At 46.8% G+C, this 13,408-nt stretch overlaps 2 protein-coding genes across 2 annotated transcripts in view; both read right to left on the bottom strand.

Annotated features, from left to right (window-relative positions):
* LOC144697346 (uncharacterized) overlaps nucleotides 1–13,408 on the bottom strand; it is a 407,771-nt gene that overhangs the window by 155,093 nt on the left and 239,270 nt on the right. The window lies entirely within an intron of this gene.
* On the bottom strand, nucleotides 8,588–12,273 carry LOC144696938 (uncharacterized). The gene has a single exon (XM_078568659.1). The coding sequence runs from the start codon at nucleotides 12,271–12,273 to the stop codon at nucleotides 10,762–10,764; it is 1,512 nt and encodes a 503-aa protein (XP_078424785.1). The 3' UTR covers nucleotides 8,588–10,761.

The raw sequence follows: 13,408 nt of genomic DNA, 5'->3' as shown, positions 1-13,408 counted from the left end.
TTCCCACCTGCTAGCACTCGAGCTTCAAAAGTTCAAAGGATCTGTTGCACAATCAGAACATTCTTATTGGCGAGGAGCAGGTTAGCTGATTTGATTTTAATAAGTTTGTATCTTGGCCCTAATGGCTCCAACCGAAATCGGAAAACAAAGAGTATAATTTTCAATAGGACCGTATTACAATGGCGGGGCATTTACCCAGCATTCGCCGCAGGGTAGAATATGTCCTATCCAGACAACAGGCGCTTCCTGCGCAGGCGCACTGCTGGGCACAACCGGAGCATGCGCAATGGCGGTCTCTGACTGGGGCATGCGCAGTGCAGATTGTGCCTGGCGTTAGACAGAGAAGCGAGAAATAGTGGAGTGCGGATGAGTAATGGAGCCACTGGGTGGATGGAGAGGATTAGAGCCAGGAGAGTGGGCGGAGAGGCTTCATAAACACTCGGTAGAGGCCTCAAACACCGACTAAAAACTACCGATCCTGTTTACACGGAATGGGGCGGGGCGTGGCGAAAGCTCGTGAACTCCTCTGGGTCACAGGCCCGGTTTAACGGCCGCCATCTTTATAGGGGCGGGGGGGTCAATGTGCAGCAGGGCGCATGCGCTCTTATCCTTGTCCCTGTCAGCAGGAGAGGAGAATATTGTCTATTTCTATCCTGGACTGACAGGGATGGATTTTGGAAAATCCTTTTACATGGGGTGAGAAGGAGAGGATTTACACACAGCAAACTAAATCAAAAGAAATGTTTCTCTCTTCAATTTCTATCCTGGATTTACAGTGGTGGTTTCCGTAAACTTGCAGGTTACTGGAAGTGGAGGATTGACAGATGGGAAACTCAAACCAAATATCACATCAAGACCTGACAGAGTCACTCGTTTCATCCGGACCTGAATATCATCGCTCTTTGAATGTGGAAATGAAAAGCTTTGTCTGAACTGTCTATGGGAGAAGATTTCAGGTGTGACTGGAAAAGTGCTGAGACACACAAACCCTGGTTACAGCACACCTGGAGAACAGTGTTCAGTTCTGGGCAACAAACATCAGAAAGGATAGAAAGGTCTTGGAGGTAGTGTAACACTTACCTGAGTGATATCTGAGCCCCAAGGGATAAATTACAGAATGAGATTACTCAAAAAAGTTACAGAGTCATTATGGCACAGAGGAGGCCATTCAGCCCATTGAGTTCATGCCAGATCTCTAGAGCAATCCAATCAGCCCCATTCCCCTACTGTATCCCTGTATCTTTGCAAGTTTATTTCCCTTGAGCATCTATCCAATTTCCTTTTGAAATCATTCATCATGTCCATTTCCACCCCTCTCACAGGCAGCAAATTCTAGCTCATTACCATTCACTGTGTAAAAATATTCTTCCTCACATCTCCCATACCTTTTACCCAAAATCTTAAACCTGTGTCCTTGTACAATCAGCTGATGGGTGCAGCTTTTCTTTGTCCACCTTATCTAAACCTGTCATAATCTTGTACACCTCTACCAATCTCCCCTCAACCTCCATCGCAGGAATCATTCTGGTAAATCTCCTCTGCATTTTTTTCAAGGACCTTCACACCCTTCCTAAAGTGAGGTGACCAGAACTGAATGCAATTCTCAAATTCTGGCCTAACCAAAGCTTTATAAAGATGCAGCATAACTTCCATGTTTTTGTTCTCAATACCACTATTTATGTAGCTCAAGATCCAATCTGCTGTGCCAACTTCTCTCTTAATACATCCTGTCACCTTCAGAGATCAAAGCACATGCAGCCCCAGGTCCCTCTGTCCATTCACATTGTTTAGATCTGTGCCATGAATTATATCTTCCCCTCTCTATTCCTCCTGCTAAAATACATCACCTCACTGTGAGGGTTGTAATCCCTGGAATTTCGAAGATTAAGAGATGATTTGATCAAAGTTTTTGGGATATTAATTGGAACTGAGAGGGTGGATAGAGAGGAACTATTTCCACTGGTTGGGGAATCTAGGACGAGCAGGTGGAGTCGAAACATAGAATTAGGTTCCAGCACCTTTTCAGGGAGAGATTTCCAGATCAGAACAACTCTCTGTTGGTGCACTTCCCTGTTTTTGTACTCAGTACCTCTATTTATGAAGCCCAAGATCCCAGATGATTCCCTAACTACCCCTCAATCTGTTCTGCCATAGGAAATTGGTCCCACAAATGGTTTAATCATCACCCATACTCACAAAGCCTATATAATGATACAAGATTTAAAATAGTTCCTGTAATACGTGCCCTGAATACCATACACCCATCCCCAAGGTTATGTCATCCCATCTACAAGGACCTTTATGATAGGATGATAAGGGAATTATCCAAGATTTTCGTAAGTCAGAATGCAGGGAGAGAGGTAGGTGGACAATAACCACCCAGTAGCCATGACCCCGATGTTAAGGCAGTTTTGGAAAACACTGAAATCATCCCTGTGATAGTGACACCAGTGAAAAGGGTGGAGGGAAGAGAGGGATCAGTGACTGGGCTGGAATAGGGGCCACAGCTGGCGCGGCCACTGGGAAGCACTTAGACATGGAGAATATGTGGGAACAGGACGAGGCTGTGAGGCAGCAATGGACAGGAATCTTCAGTAAAAGAAATAAAAGGCAGAGAGATGAAATCCTGGAACAACAAGAAGGAGTGAAATCCAGAAAAGAGATGGTGGACGGACTGATCGAGAGAAAGGGAACGGTCAGTGAGATCATTCAGCAGAATAAGATTGAGGTGAAAAGTCAGAACATGTCTAAAGCTGTTCCCTGTGTGATGTAAGGAGGGTTTTTATTGGATCAGGTACAAGGCCAGGAGGACATTGAAAAGCAATAGAGAGTCCAACAATAGAGAGCCCAAAGGGTCTGGAGGGGGAGGATTAATAATCCCAGGGAGTCACAGGCTGCAAAAACTTCGAGTGTAAGCCCAGACCCATTTTAAAACAGTGAACAAATAAATCCTAGATTTTACTAAGACTCTTTTCCATGTCCCAGCTCCTGTAAATACCGACTGGAAAGGGACAGGGATCTCAAGATGCTCCACTCCGCTGGCTGCTCGTGTGGAAGTGATCTCTGATCAGATTAATGTTCTTCTGCTGCGAATATTCAATAAAGTGTCTGAAGCTTTCATTGTGCTTCCCATCCAATATCCCCCTTGTCCATGAAACTTCCGTTTTACCAACTGGGAAAAAAAATTTCCTGTTCACTGATTGGCCTCAATGGCGGTAGGATTACCCAGAATGCCTCATGGGTCAGAAAGCCCCCGTCAATGAGAATAGGAACCCAGTGCGCCGGCGTGGGGGCCGGGCTGTGCTCAGAGCATGCTCAGTGCGGCTGGTGGAGAGTGACTGGGGTGGAACAGGCAGCTCAGGAGGCTGGAGGAGATTGTGGACGTACAAGAGGAATTGGAGCCGGGGGTGGGCCAGATTTTGATGATCTCAGATAATCCTGGAAGGCTGTAAGACTGGAAATTACCACCATCTAGATCAGAGAGGATGGGGATGATGGTGAACAAGATTTGGTGTGAGTAAGGACAAGCAGCTGTTTTGAATGAACTCCAGTTTCCATGGAGTTGAATCTGGGAGGTCGACAAGACGCACAGTCGAATCGTCCAGTTTAGGGGGAACAAAGGAATGGATGAGTTTCACAGCAGATTAACTGAGGCAGGGACACAGCTGGGTGATGTTACTGAGGTGGAAATGGGCAGTCTTAGTGGTATGTGGTCAGAAATTCAGCTTGGCCTGAAATATGACAACAAGATTGTGAACAGTCTGGTTCAGGCCCAGAGAGCTGCAAGAGAGAGGAATGGAGTCAGTGGTTAGGGGGTGGAGTTTGTTGTGGGGACTGAAGACAATGGCTTCCCTCTTCCCAATATTTAAATGGAGGAAATTTCTGCTCATCCTGTACTGGATGTCAGACTGGATAGTGTGTGAGTTGGAGGTGATAGTGTTCACTGACACCTGTTACCCTGGTCCTTCTAGGTGGTAGTGGTTGAGGCTCTGGGGATTCTGTGAAATTCCTGGATGAGTTGTAGATGTATAAAACATTTCTTGACCCCTTGCATATCCCACCTCTCTCTCTCCTCCCATGGAGACCAGAGTCTTGTGTAGACCCAGTCTGGGTTTCCGGTTCCCTTCCCTGAAGGACATTAGTGAACCAGTTGGGTTTTTATGACAATCCAGCAGTTTTCATGGTCACTTTTTCCTCGTGTCAATTCCACAAATAACCAGATTCATTCAGCTCAGTTTATGTTTCTGTGGGTTCTCTCTCACTCCCTTTTTTCTGTTTTAAATCAATTTCACAGGGTATGAGAAGAGGAGGATTTACAGTCAGGAAACTCAAACCAAACACCACATCAGAACCTGACACAGGGTCGTCCAGTTGATCGGAACTTGAGTATCATTGGATTTTGAACATGGAAGAAAAAAGCACCGTTCACAGTGGAGAGAAACCGTACACGTGTTCTGTGTGTGGACGAGGCTTCAGGCAATCGTCTGGCCTGTGGAAACACAAGTGCAGTAACACTGGGGAGAAACCGTGGAAATGTGGGGACTGTGGGATGGGATTCAAACCCCCAGCTGAGCTGGAAAAGCATCAGCGCAGTCACACTGGGGAGAGGGCGTTCACCTGCTCCATGTGTGGGAAGGGATTTACTCTTTCATCCAACCTGCTGAGCCACCAGCGAGTTCACAGTGAAGAGAGACCTTTTAAATGCTTGGACTGCGGGAAGTGCTATAAAAGATCCTGGGAACTGATGTACCATCAACACGTTCACACTGACAAGAGACCATTCAGGTGTTCTCAATGCGGGGCTGGGTTCAGGCGATCATCCCAACTCACTGTACACCAGCGAATTCACACTGGGGAGAGACCATTTACCTGCTCCGAGTGCGGGAAGGGATTCACTCAGTCATCCGACCTGCTGAAGCATCAGCAAATTCACACTGGGGAGAGGCCATTCACCTGCTCCACGTGTGGGAAGGGATTCACTACCTCATCCCACTGGCTGAGACACCAGTGAATTCATAAGTAACTACAGTGATTTGATTTTGCTGTTAATCATATCCAGGACTGAACCATGTTCAATGGAGTCTATTTCTGCTGATTTTACTAACCTCCAGACCACTTACAGGGGCTAATATTTTTGATAAAAATCAAATAAGCAGCTTTGTGTTAAACGCAAATCCATTGAGGTTTTTTGAATATCTCTAACTCAGGTTAGTTCTTTTTGAAGTGCTCTCCCTCTCCCCGTCTCCTCCATCCGCACCTTCAACAAGTGTGAGGAGCTCATGGAGCTTCTTTGTCACTAAGATTGAGACAATCTGATCAGCTGCCTCTGCTGCTTCCCTCCCTTCCACTAGCCCACGGGGCTGAACTTTCTCTAAATTTCCCTGTTGCCTGACCCCTGAACTCACATCTTTCTGTAGTTTCCCTCCCATCTCACCTCAGGCCCTCTCAGAGCTCATCTTGTCCCACCTCCTTCATCAACCCTATTCCCACTAAACTACTGATCACTCAACTTCTCCATGTTCACTGACTATGCTAACAATTTTCTCTCTCAGGTACTGTCCCTCTCACCTTCAAATCTACCATCATTATACCCTTCTCAAAAAATAAATCCTTGACCCCACCATCCTCCTAAACTACTGTCCCATCTCCAGCCTCTCTTTCTTCTCCAAAGTCCTTGAACATGCTGTCACCTCCCAAATCCCTGCCCATCTTTCCCAGAACTCCATCTTTGAATCCTCCCAATCATGTTTCTGCCCCTGCCACAGTACTGAAACAACTCTTATCAAAGTCACAAATGACACCCTATGTGACTGTGACAAAGATAAACTCTCCCTTCTCGTCCTCGACCTGTCTGCAGCCTTTGACAATGTTGACCACATCATTCTGCACCTTCACCTCTCCCCTGTCGTCCAGCTGGGTGGGGCTGCTGTCTCCTGGTTCCATTCTTCTCTATCGAATCATAGTCAGAGAATCACTCGTAATGTCTTCCCTTCCCACTCCCACAGTTACCGCTGGTATCCCCAAAGGATACACCTTGGTCTCCTCTTATTTCTCATTAATCTGCTCCAAACAATGACATAATCTGAAAACTCTTGTCAGTTATCACATTTACACTGACAGCTCCCAGTTCTGCCTCACCACCACCTCTCTCAACTTCTCCACTCTTGGTAAAGGATCAGACTGTTTGTCTGACATCCAGTGGTGGGTGTCCAGAAATTTCCTCCAATTAAATATCGGGAAGACCGAAGTCATTGTTTTCATTGTCGGAATGATTGGTAGAAGCAGATTCAATAGTAACTTTCAAAAGTGATTTGGACTTTTATCTCATAAGGAAAGATTTGGAGGGCGATCGGAAAAGAGCAGGGGAGTGGGACAGATTGGTAACATTTTCAGGCACAGTACAGGGACAACGGGCTGAATGGCCACCGTCCATGCTCTATGATTCTATCATATCATGTTTATTATGAATCATTGTATTATAAATCATGGAATCTCTTAATAGTACACCAGAGAAAGAGGCCATTTGGCCTATTGAATCTGTGCTGGTAACTTTCGATGAGCAATCCAGTTAGTCCCACTCCCCCATTCTTTATCCCATCCCTGCATCATTTCTCCTTAAAATATTTATCCAATTCCCTTTTGAAGATCACTCTTGAACCGGTATCCATCGCCCCATCAGACAGTGCATTCCAAATCCTAACCACTTGTTACTGAAAAGATTTCCTCCTGATGCCTCTGGTTCTCTTGCCAATCACTTTAAATCAATGTCCTCTGGTTATCAAACCCATTGGCCATTGGAAATATTTTCTCCTTATTCACTCTATCTAAACCCTTCATGATTTTAAGCAGGTCTATCAAATCTCCTCTTCACTTTCTCTGTTCCAAGGAGAACAGCCCCAGGTTCTCTTATTGATCCGTGGTCCTGTGATCCATCTCCTCTGTGCCCTCTCCAAAGCTTTCATGTCCTCCCTACAATGTGATGCTCAGAATTGGACACAATACTCCAGACGGGGCAGAAATAATGTTTTTTATAGTGAGACTTCCTGACCTTTGTACTCTCTGTCTCTGCTTATAAAGCCCAGCATCCCGTCTGCTTCATTGACTGTTTGTTAACCTGTCCTCACACCTTCAGAGATTTGTGCACAAACAAACCCAAGTCTGTCCTTTTCTGCATCCTCTTCAAAATTGTACCATTTGGTCTGTGTCGTTTCTTCTCAGAACGTTGGGATCGGATGAAGTCAGCTGTACAAGACTCCTGTTCCCAGACCATTGGGTTCGAGCATCGTCGTCACCAGGACTGGTTCAATGAAAATGATGTTCAAAATGTGACCTCCTGTAACAAAAATGAACCTTCATTGCCCTGCAGAACAACCCGAGGTGGCAAGAAGGCAGAGTTCCAACAGCTCAAAGCTGACGGCCAAAGACAATAAAGTACAAGTGGTGGGAGGAGCAAGCCCGAGATACCCAACAATACGCTGACCATCACGACAAGCAAAGCTTTTTGAAGCCACCAGGGCCATGAATAGACCAAGATAATGGACAAAATCCCCTTCACTCACAGGATGGTGTTTCTCTCCTTGGGGATGACAATATCATCCATCAACACAGGAAAGAACATTTTCAACAACTCCTCAACCGTGAATCCACAGTGGCAGCTGATACTGTCCAGGCGATTTCCCCAGTACTTTGGGCAAGGTGGATGGTCAGCAGCTTAGTGGGAATAGGGTCGAGGGACTAGGAGGTGAATAAGATGAGCTCTGACAGGACATGATGGGAGATAGGAGAGAAACTGGAGAAAGATGTGAGTTCAGGGCTCAGACAAGGGGGAACTTTAGAGAGAGTTTGGCCTTGTGGGCTAGTGGAAGGGAGGGAAGCAGCTGATCAAATTGTCTCAATCTTTGTGACAAAGAAGCTCCATGAGGTCTTCGCACTTGTTGTTGGAGATGAGGATGGAGACAGGGGAGATGGACAGCACTTTTTTTATTCGTTCACAGGAAGTGGGCGTCACTGGCTAGGCCAGCATCTATTGCCCATCCCTAACTGCCCTTGAGAAGGTGGTGTGAGCCATCCTCTTGAACCACTGCAGTCCATGTAGTGTAGGTACACCCACAGTGCTGTTAGGGAAGGAGTTCCAGGATTTTGACTCAGTGACAGTGAAGGAACGGGATATATTTCCAAGTCAGGTTGGTGACTGGATTGGAGGGGAACCTCCAGGTGGTGGTGCTCCCATCTATCTGCTCCCTTGTCCTTCGGTAGGGGTTGCTGGAAGGAGCTGTTGAAGAAGCCTTGGTGAGTTGTTGCAGTGCATCTTGTAGATGGTACACATTGCTGCCACTGTGTGTCGGTGATGGAAGGAGTGAATGTTTACAGTGGTGGATTGGGTGCCAATCAAGGAAGTAACCTGTGTTAGAAATATTAAAATGACTCATCACCCGATGTGTTTATAAAGCTGATTTATTTGACTTTTATCCAGATATTGACATCTATAACTCGGCTGGAACTTAATAACATCAACAGAAAAAGACCCCAATGAACATGGCTCCGTCCTGGACGTGATGAATAGCAAAATCCAACTCCTGCAGCCATCTGTAAACTCGCTGGTGTCTCCGATGGTGGGATTTAGACTCTCAGACTCACAGACGTTTACAGCACAGGAGGAGGCCATTCGGCCCATCATGCCTGCACAAATCAACAAAGATCTGACTACACTAATCCCATTTTCCAACACTTGGCCCATATCCCTGGAGGCTATGGCAACAGAAGTGAATATCTAAATACTTCTTTAATGTTACAAGAGTTTCTGACTCAACCACATTTTCAGGCAATGAGTTCCAGACTCCCACCACTCTGGGTGAAGAAATTTCACCTCAACTCCCCTCGTAGCCTTCTATCTCTTACCTTAAATCTCTGCCCCCTGATTATTGACCCCTCTACTAATGGAAAAAAGTGCCTTCCTATCCACCCTATCTCTGCCCCTCATAATCTTATACACCTCTATCAGGTCCCCTCTCAACGTTCACTGCTCCAAGGAAAACAACCCCAGCCTATCCAATCTTTCCTCATAGCTCAGACTCTCCAGCTCAGGCTGCACCCTCTCCAGTGCAATCACATCCTTCCTGTAATGTAGTGACCAGAACTGCACACAGCACTCCAGCTGTGGCCTAACCAGCGTTTTATACAGTACCAGCATAACCTCCCTGATCTTGTATTCTATGCCTTGGCTAATAAAGGCAAGTATCCCGTATGCCTTCTTAACCACCTTGTCTACCTGCCCTGCTACCTTCAGGGATCTGTGGATATGTACACCAAGTTCCCTCTGATCTTCAGTACTTCCCAGGGTCCTGCCGTTCACAGTGTAATCCCTTGCCTTGTTAGCTCTCCCCAAGTGCATTAACTCACACTTTTCTAGGTTGAATTCCATTTGCCACTGCTCTGCCCACCAGACCAGTCCATTGATACCCTCCTGCAGTTACGGCAATCCTCCTCACTATTTACCACCCTGCCACTTTTCGTGTCATCCGTGAAATTCTTGATCATGCTCCCTACATTTAAGTCCAAATCATTGATATATAGCACAAACAGCAAGGGCCCCAGCACTGAGCTCTGCAGAGCCCACTGTAAATAGACTTCCAGTCATAGAAACATCCCTGTGCCATCACCCTCTGCTTCCTGCCTCTCAGCCAGTTTTGGATCCAACATGCCACTTTGCCTTTGGGCTCTTACTTTCTTGACCAGTCTGCCATGAGGGACCTTATCAAAAGCCTTGCTAAAGTCCATGTAGACCACATCAAAGGCATTACCCTCATCAACATTCCTGGTTATCTCCTCAAAAAATTCAATCAAATTTGTCAAACGTGACCTTCCCAAAACAAACTTTAATAAATTGGTATTTCTGCACAGGATAGAGCTCTATGAAATTAGCTCAACAGCATTGATTTTCTCCCTCCATAAAGGCAACTTCTGGAAAGGCAATTTCTAAACAGGCAACAACACGAAACATTCCCTGGAAACGGCAAGGTCACTTGGTTCAGGCTGACATGTTAACATTCCTAAGTTGGTAGGATGGTGTCTTGTGTACCCCCTTATCCATGCAAGTGTTTAGAATAGGCCAGGAAATGACGCTCAGCATGTCGGAAACTAAAAAACTGACCTGGAGCACGGCGACGAACAGGGGAGGAGGTAACCACCCTGACATTTTGGGTACCTGTCCTGTTTCCATTGGATAGACGGGTCTGAATAGATGATTGACACTGGGTAAGCCACCAGGAAAAGGTTATATCAACAAGTGCTCAGGGACAGGGGGCAGGGCTGGTGAGGTGGCAGTGCTCATCAGGCAGCCGCCTTCTCCAGATGGAAAAGGAGGAGGAAGACCAAAGGAAGAGTTCCCTAACACTTCGGTTAGAGAGCAGAATGCTGTTATCACAAACTACTGAGATCAATGCTCTCTGTGCCAACCGTCCGTTTGTCCTCTGGGATCAGTAAACTGCTCTCAACTATCACAGATCATATACTTTTTCTGTCTAATTAGCTCGTGCATCGTGTCTAAACTGTCTTTTTATTAATAAACTATCTTAAAATTACTTACAAATAGTTGACTGCCTTTCTAAGGTATCTGTGGCTCCCAAATCAAAAATCTTACACTTTCCTGGATCCCAAGGCTAGGAGAGGCACTCTGGAAGGTATGAGGAGCTGGGACTTGTCCATGAGAGTAACCGAGGGTATGAGAACTGAAATAATCTAGAGTTAGAAAGGAGAAAAGGTTCAGTCCTGGACGTTATTCTCAGCAGCAAAAACGAGAAAATCCAACGTTGCCGGTGACCTGTGAACTCGCTGGTGTCTCAGCAGGTGGTGTGAACAAGTAAATCCCTTCCCACACTCGGAGCAGGTGTACGGCCTCTCCCCAGTGTGAATTCGCTGGTGTAAAGTGAGTTGAGATGATTTCCTGAACCCAGTCTTGCAGTGAGAGCATCTGAACGGTCTCTTCTCAGTGTGAACACGTTGATGGTGCATCAGTTCTCCAGAAGTTTTATAGCACTTCCCGCAGTCAGAGCATTTAAAAGGTCTCTCTTCAGTGTGAACTCGCTGGTGTCTCAACAGGTTGGCTAACCGGCTGAATACCTTCCCACACTCAGAGCAGAGAAACGGTCTCTCCCCAGTGTGAACTTGTTGGTGTATCCACAGGTTGGATGACTGAGTGAATCCTTTCCCACACTCAGAGCAGGTGAACGGCCTCTCCCCTGTGTGAACCCGCTGGTGTGTCAGCAGGTGGGATGAGCGAGTAAATGTCTTCCCACACTCAGAGCAGGTGAACGGTCTCTCCCCGGTGTGAATTCGCTGGTGTTTCACCAGATCAGATGAATGAGCAAATCTCTTCCCACAGTCAGAGCAGAGGAACGGCCTCTCCCCAGTGTGAGTGCGCTGGTGCTCCACCAGATTAGATGACCAAGTGAATCTCTTCCCACACTCAGTGCAGAAGAACGGCCTCTCCCCAGTGTGAATGCGCTGGTGTATCAGCAGGTCATTGCTTCTTTTAAAGGTCTTCTCACATTCAGAACATTTAAAAGTTCTCTTACCAGAGTGAACGTGTTTGTGTTCAGTGTATTGGGAGGATTCAGAAACTCTCTTGTCACACATGGAATAGGTGAATGGCCTCTCCCCAGTGTGAACACCCTCGTGCTTCAGAAGTTGAACTGCACGGGTGAAGCTCTTCCCACACACGGAGCAAGTGAATGGCCTCTCGCTGGTGTGAGTGCACTGGTGTCTCAGCAGTTCCCTGCATCTTTTAAAGGTCTTTTCACATTCTGAGCATTTAAAAGGTCTCTTATCGGAGTGAACCAATTGGTGCTCAGTGTAATGGGAAGACTGAGCGAATCTCTTCCCACACTGGGGGCAGCTGAATGGCCTGTCTTTGGTGTGAACTCGCTGGTGCTCAGTGAGATGTACTGACTCGCTGAATGACTCCCCACAGTGAGAGCAGCTGAACGGCCTCTCGTGTGTGTGAAGGAGCTGGTGCTCCGCGAGGCGGGAGGACAGCCTGAACCTCTTCCCACAGTGGGAGCAACTGAACGGTCTCTCATCAGTGTGAACTCGCTGGTGTTGGACCAGTTCCTCAGGGGTTTCAAAGCTTTCCCCAGTGTTAGGGCACTGAAGAGGTTTCTCATCAAAGTGATCTAGCTGGTGTGCCAGCAGGTTGGATGAACACATGAATTTCTTCCCACAAACGGAGCAGGTGAACGGACTCTCACTATTGCGAGCGCGCTGTCGTGTCAGCATGTTGACCAGCTTTTTAATTCCTTCCAACAGGAGGAGCAGGTGAACAGCCTGTCACTAGTTTCCAGCTGAGACGGTCAATTAAATCCCTTCAGATGTACAAATCTTCAGATCCCAATGAACCGACTGACTCTATCAGGCGTGAGGTTTGGTTTGATTTTCCTGACCGTTAAATCTCCTCTTCCATTACCCTGTAAAATAAGTTTACAAAGAATTACATGGAATATACATTATACAAACAGGCCATTCAGTCTATCTAGTCTGTACTGGAGATTCTACTCCACACAAGTCTCCTCCTATTCTGCTGACCTCAGCTCAGTCTTTCAGCACATCTTTCTAATTCCTTTTCTCTCATGTTCTCATCTAGTTTCTTTTTGAAAGAGTCTCAGGTATTTCTCTCAACCACTTCCTGCAGTCGTGAGTTCCACCTTCTAATTACTGCCTGAGGAAAGATATATCTCCAGTTTTCCTGTTGGATTTATTTGTAACTATTGTGTATACACGGCCCCCAGTAACGGGCAGACCAACAAGTGGAAACATTCTGTCCACATCGACATGCCCATCCTAATGAGGATTTTAAAGACCAATACCAGAAGAGACAAATATTTCTCTTGGTTTGCGTTTGCCGTGTGTAAATCCTCCCCTTCTATCCCCCTGTAAAAGGAGTTTCCAAAATCAATCCCTGTCAGTCCAGGATAGAATTTCAAAACATTCTCTCCTCCTGCTGACAGAGACGACCGCGCATGCGCCGTGCTGCACACTGTCCCTGTAAAGATGGCGGCTGCGCATGCGCTCTGATGCACTTTGGCCCCTGGAACGATGGGGCCGTTAGCTCCGGCTTCTGACCGAGAACCGCGGCCCACAGCCGCCTCCCCGTCCGTTCGCTGCAACCACGGGACCACTAGCTCCTTATTCGGGCGTTGAAGCCTCTGGTGAATGTTTATAAAGACTCGCTGCCCACTCCGCCGCCTCCAATCCTCCCCATCTACCGGCTTCTAATTTACCGGCCTGCACTCAGCTCCTTCGACCGATTCCTCGTGTAGCCGCCAGTGCGCATGCTCTGCAAAACCGCCACAAGGCGCATGCCCGAGTCATACCTGGTAATGCGCCTGCGTAAATTCTTACTGCAGCGCGGATA

This window comes from Cetorhinus maximus, chromosome 23, assembly GCF_964194155.1.
Source record: "Cetorhinus maximus chromosome 23, sCetMax3.hap1.1, whole genome shotgun sequence".
Lineage (NCBI taxonomy): Eukaryota > Metazoa > Chordata > Chondrichthyes > Lamniformes > Cetorhinidae > Cetorhinus > Cetorhinus maximus.
Note: the sequence above shows the minus strand (reverse complement) of the source record. Positions and strands in the feature narration are given on the sequence as shown.

Excerpts from the sequence above, each read along its gene's own strand:
- LOC144696938 (XM_078568659.1), bottom strand. The coding sequence starts at position 12,273 with ATGCTGACACGACAGCGCGCTCGCAATAGTGAGAGTCCGTTCACCTGC.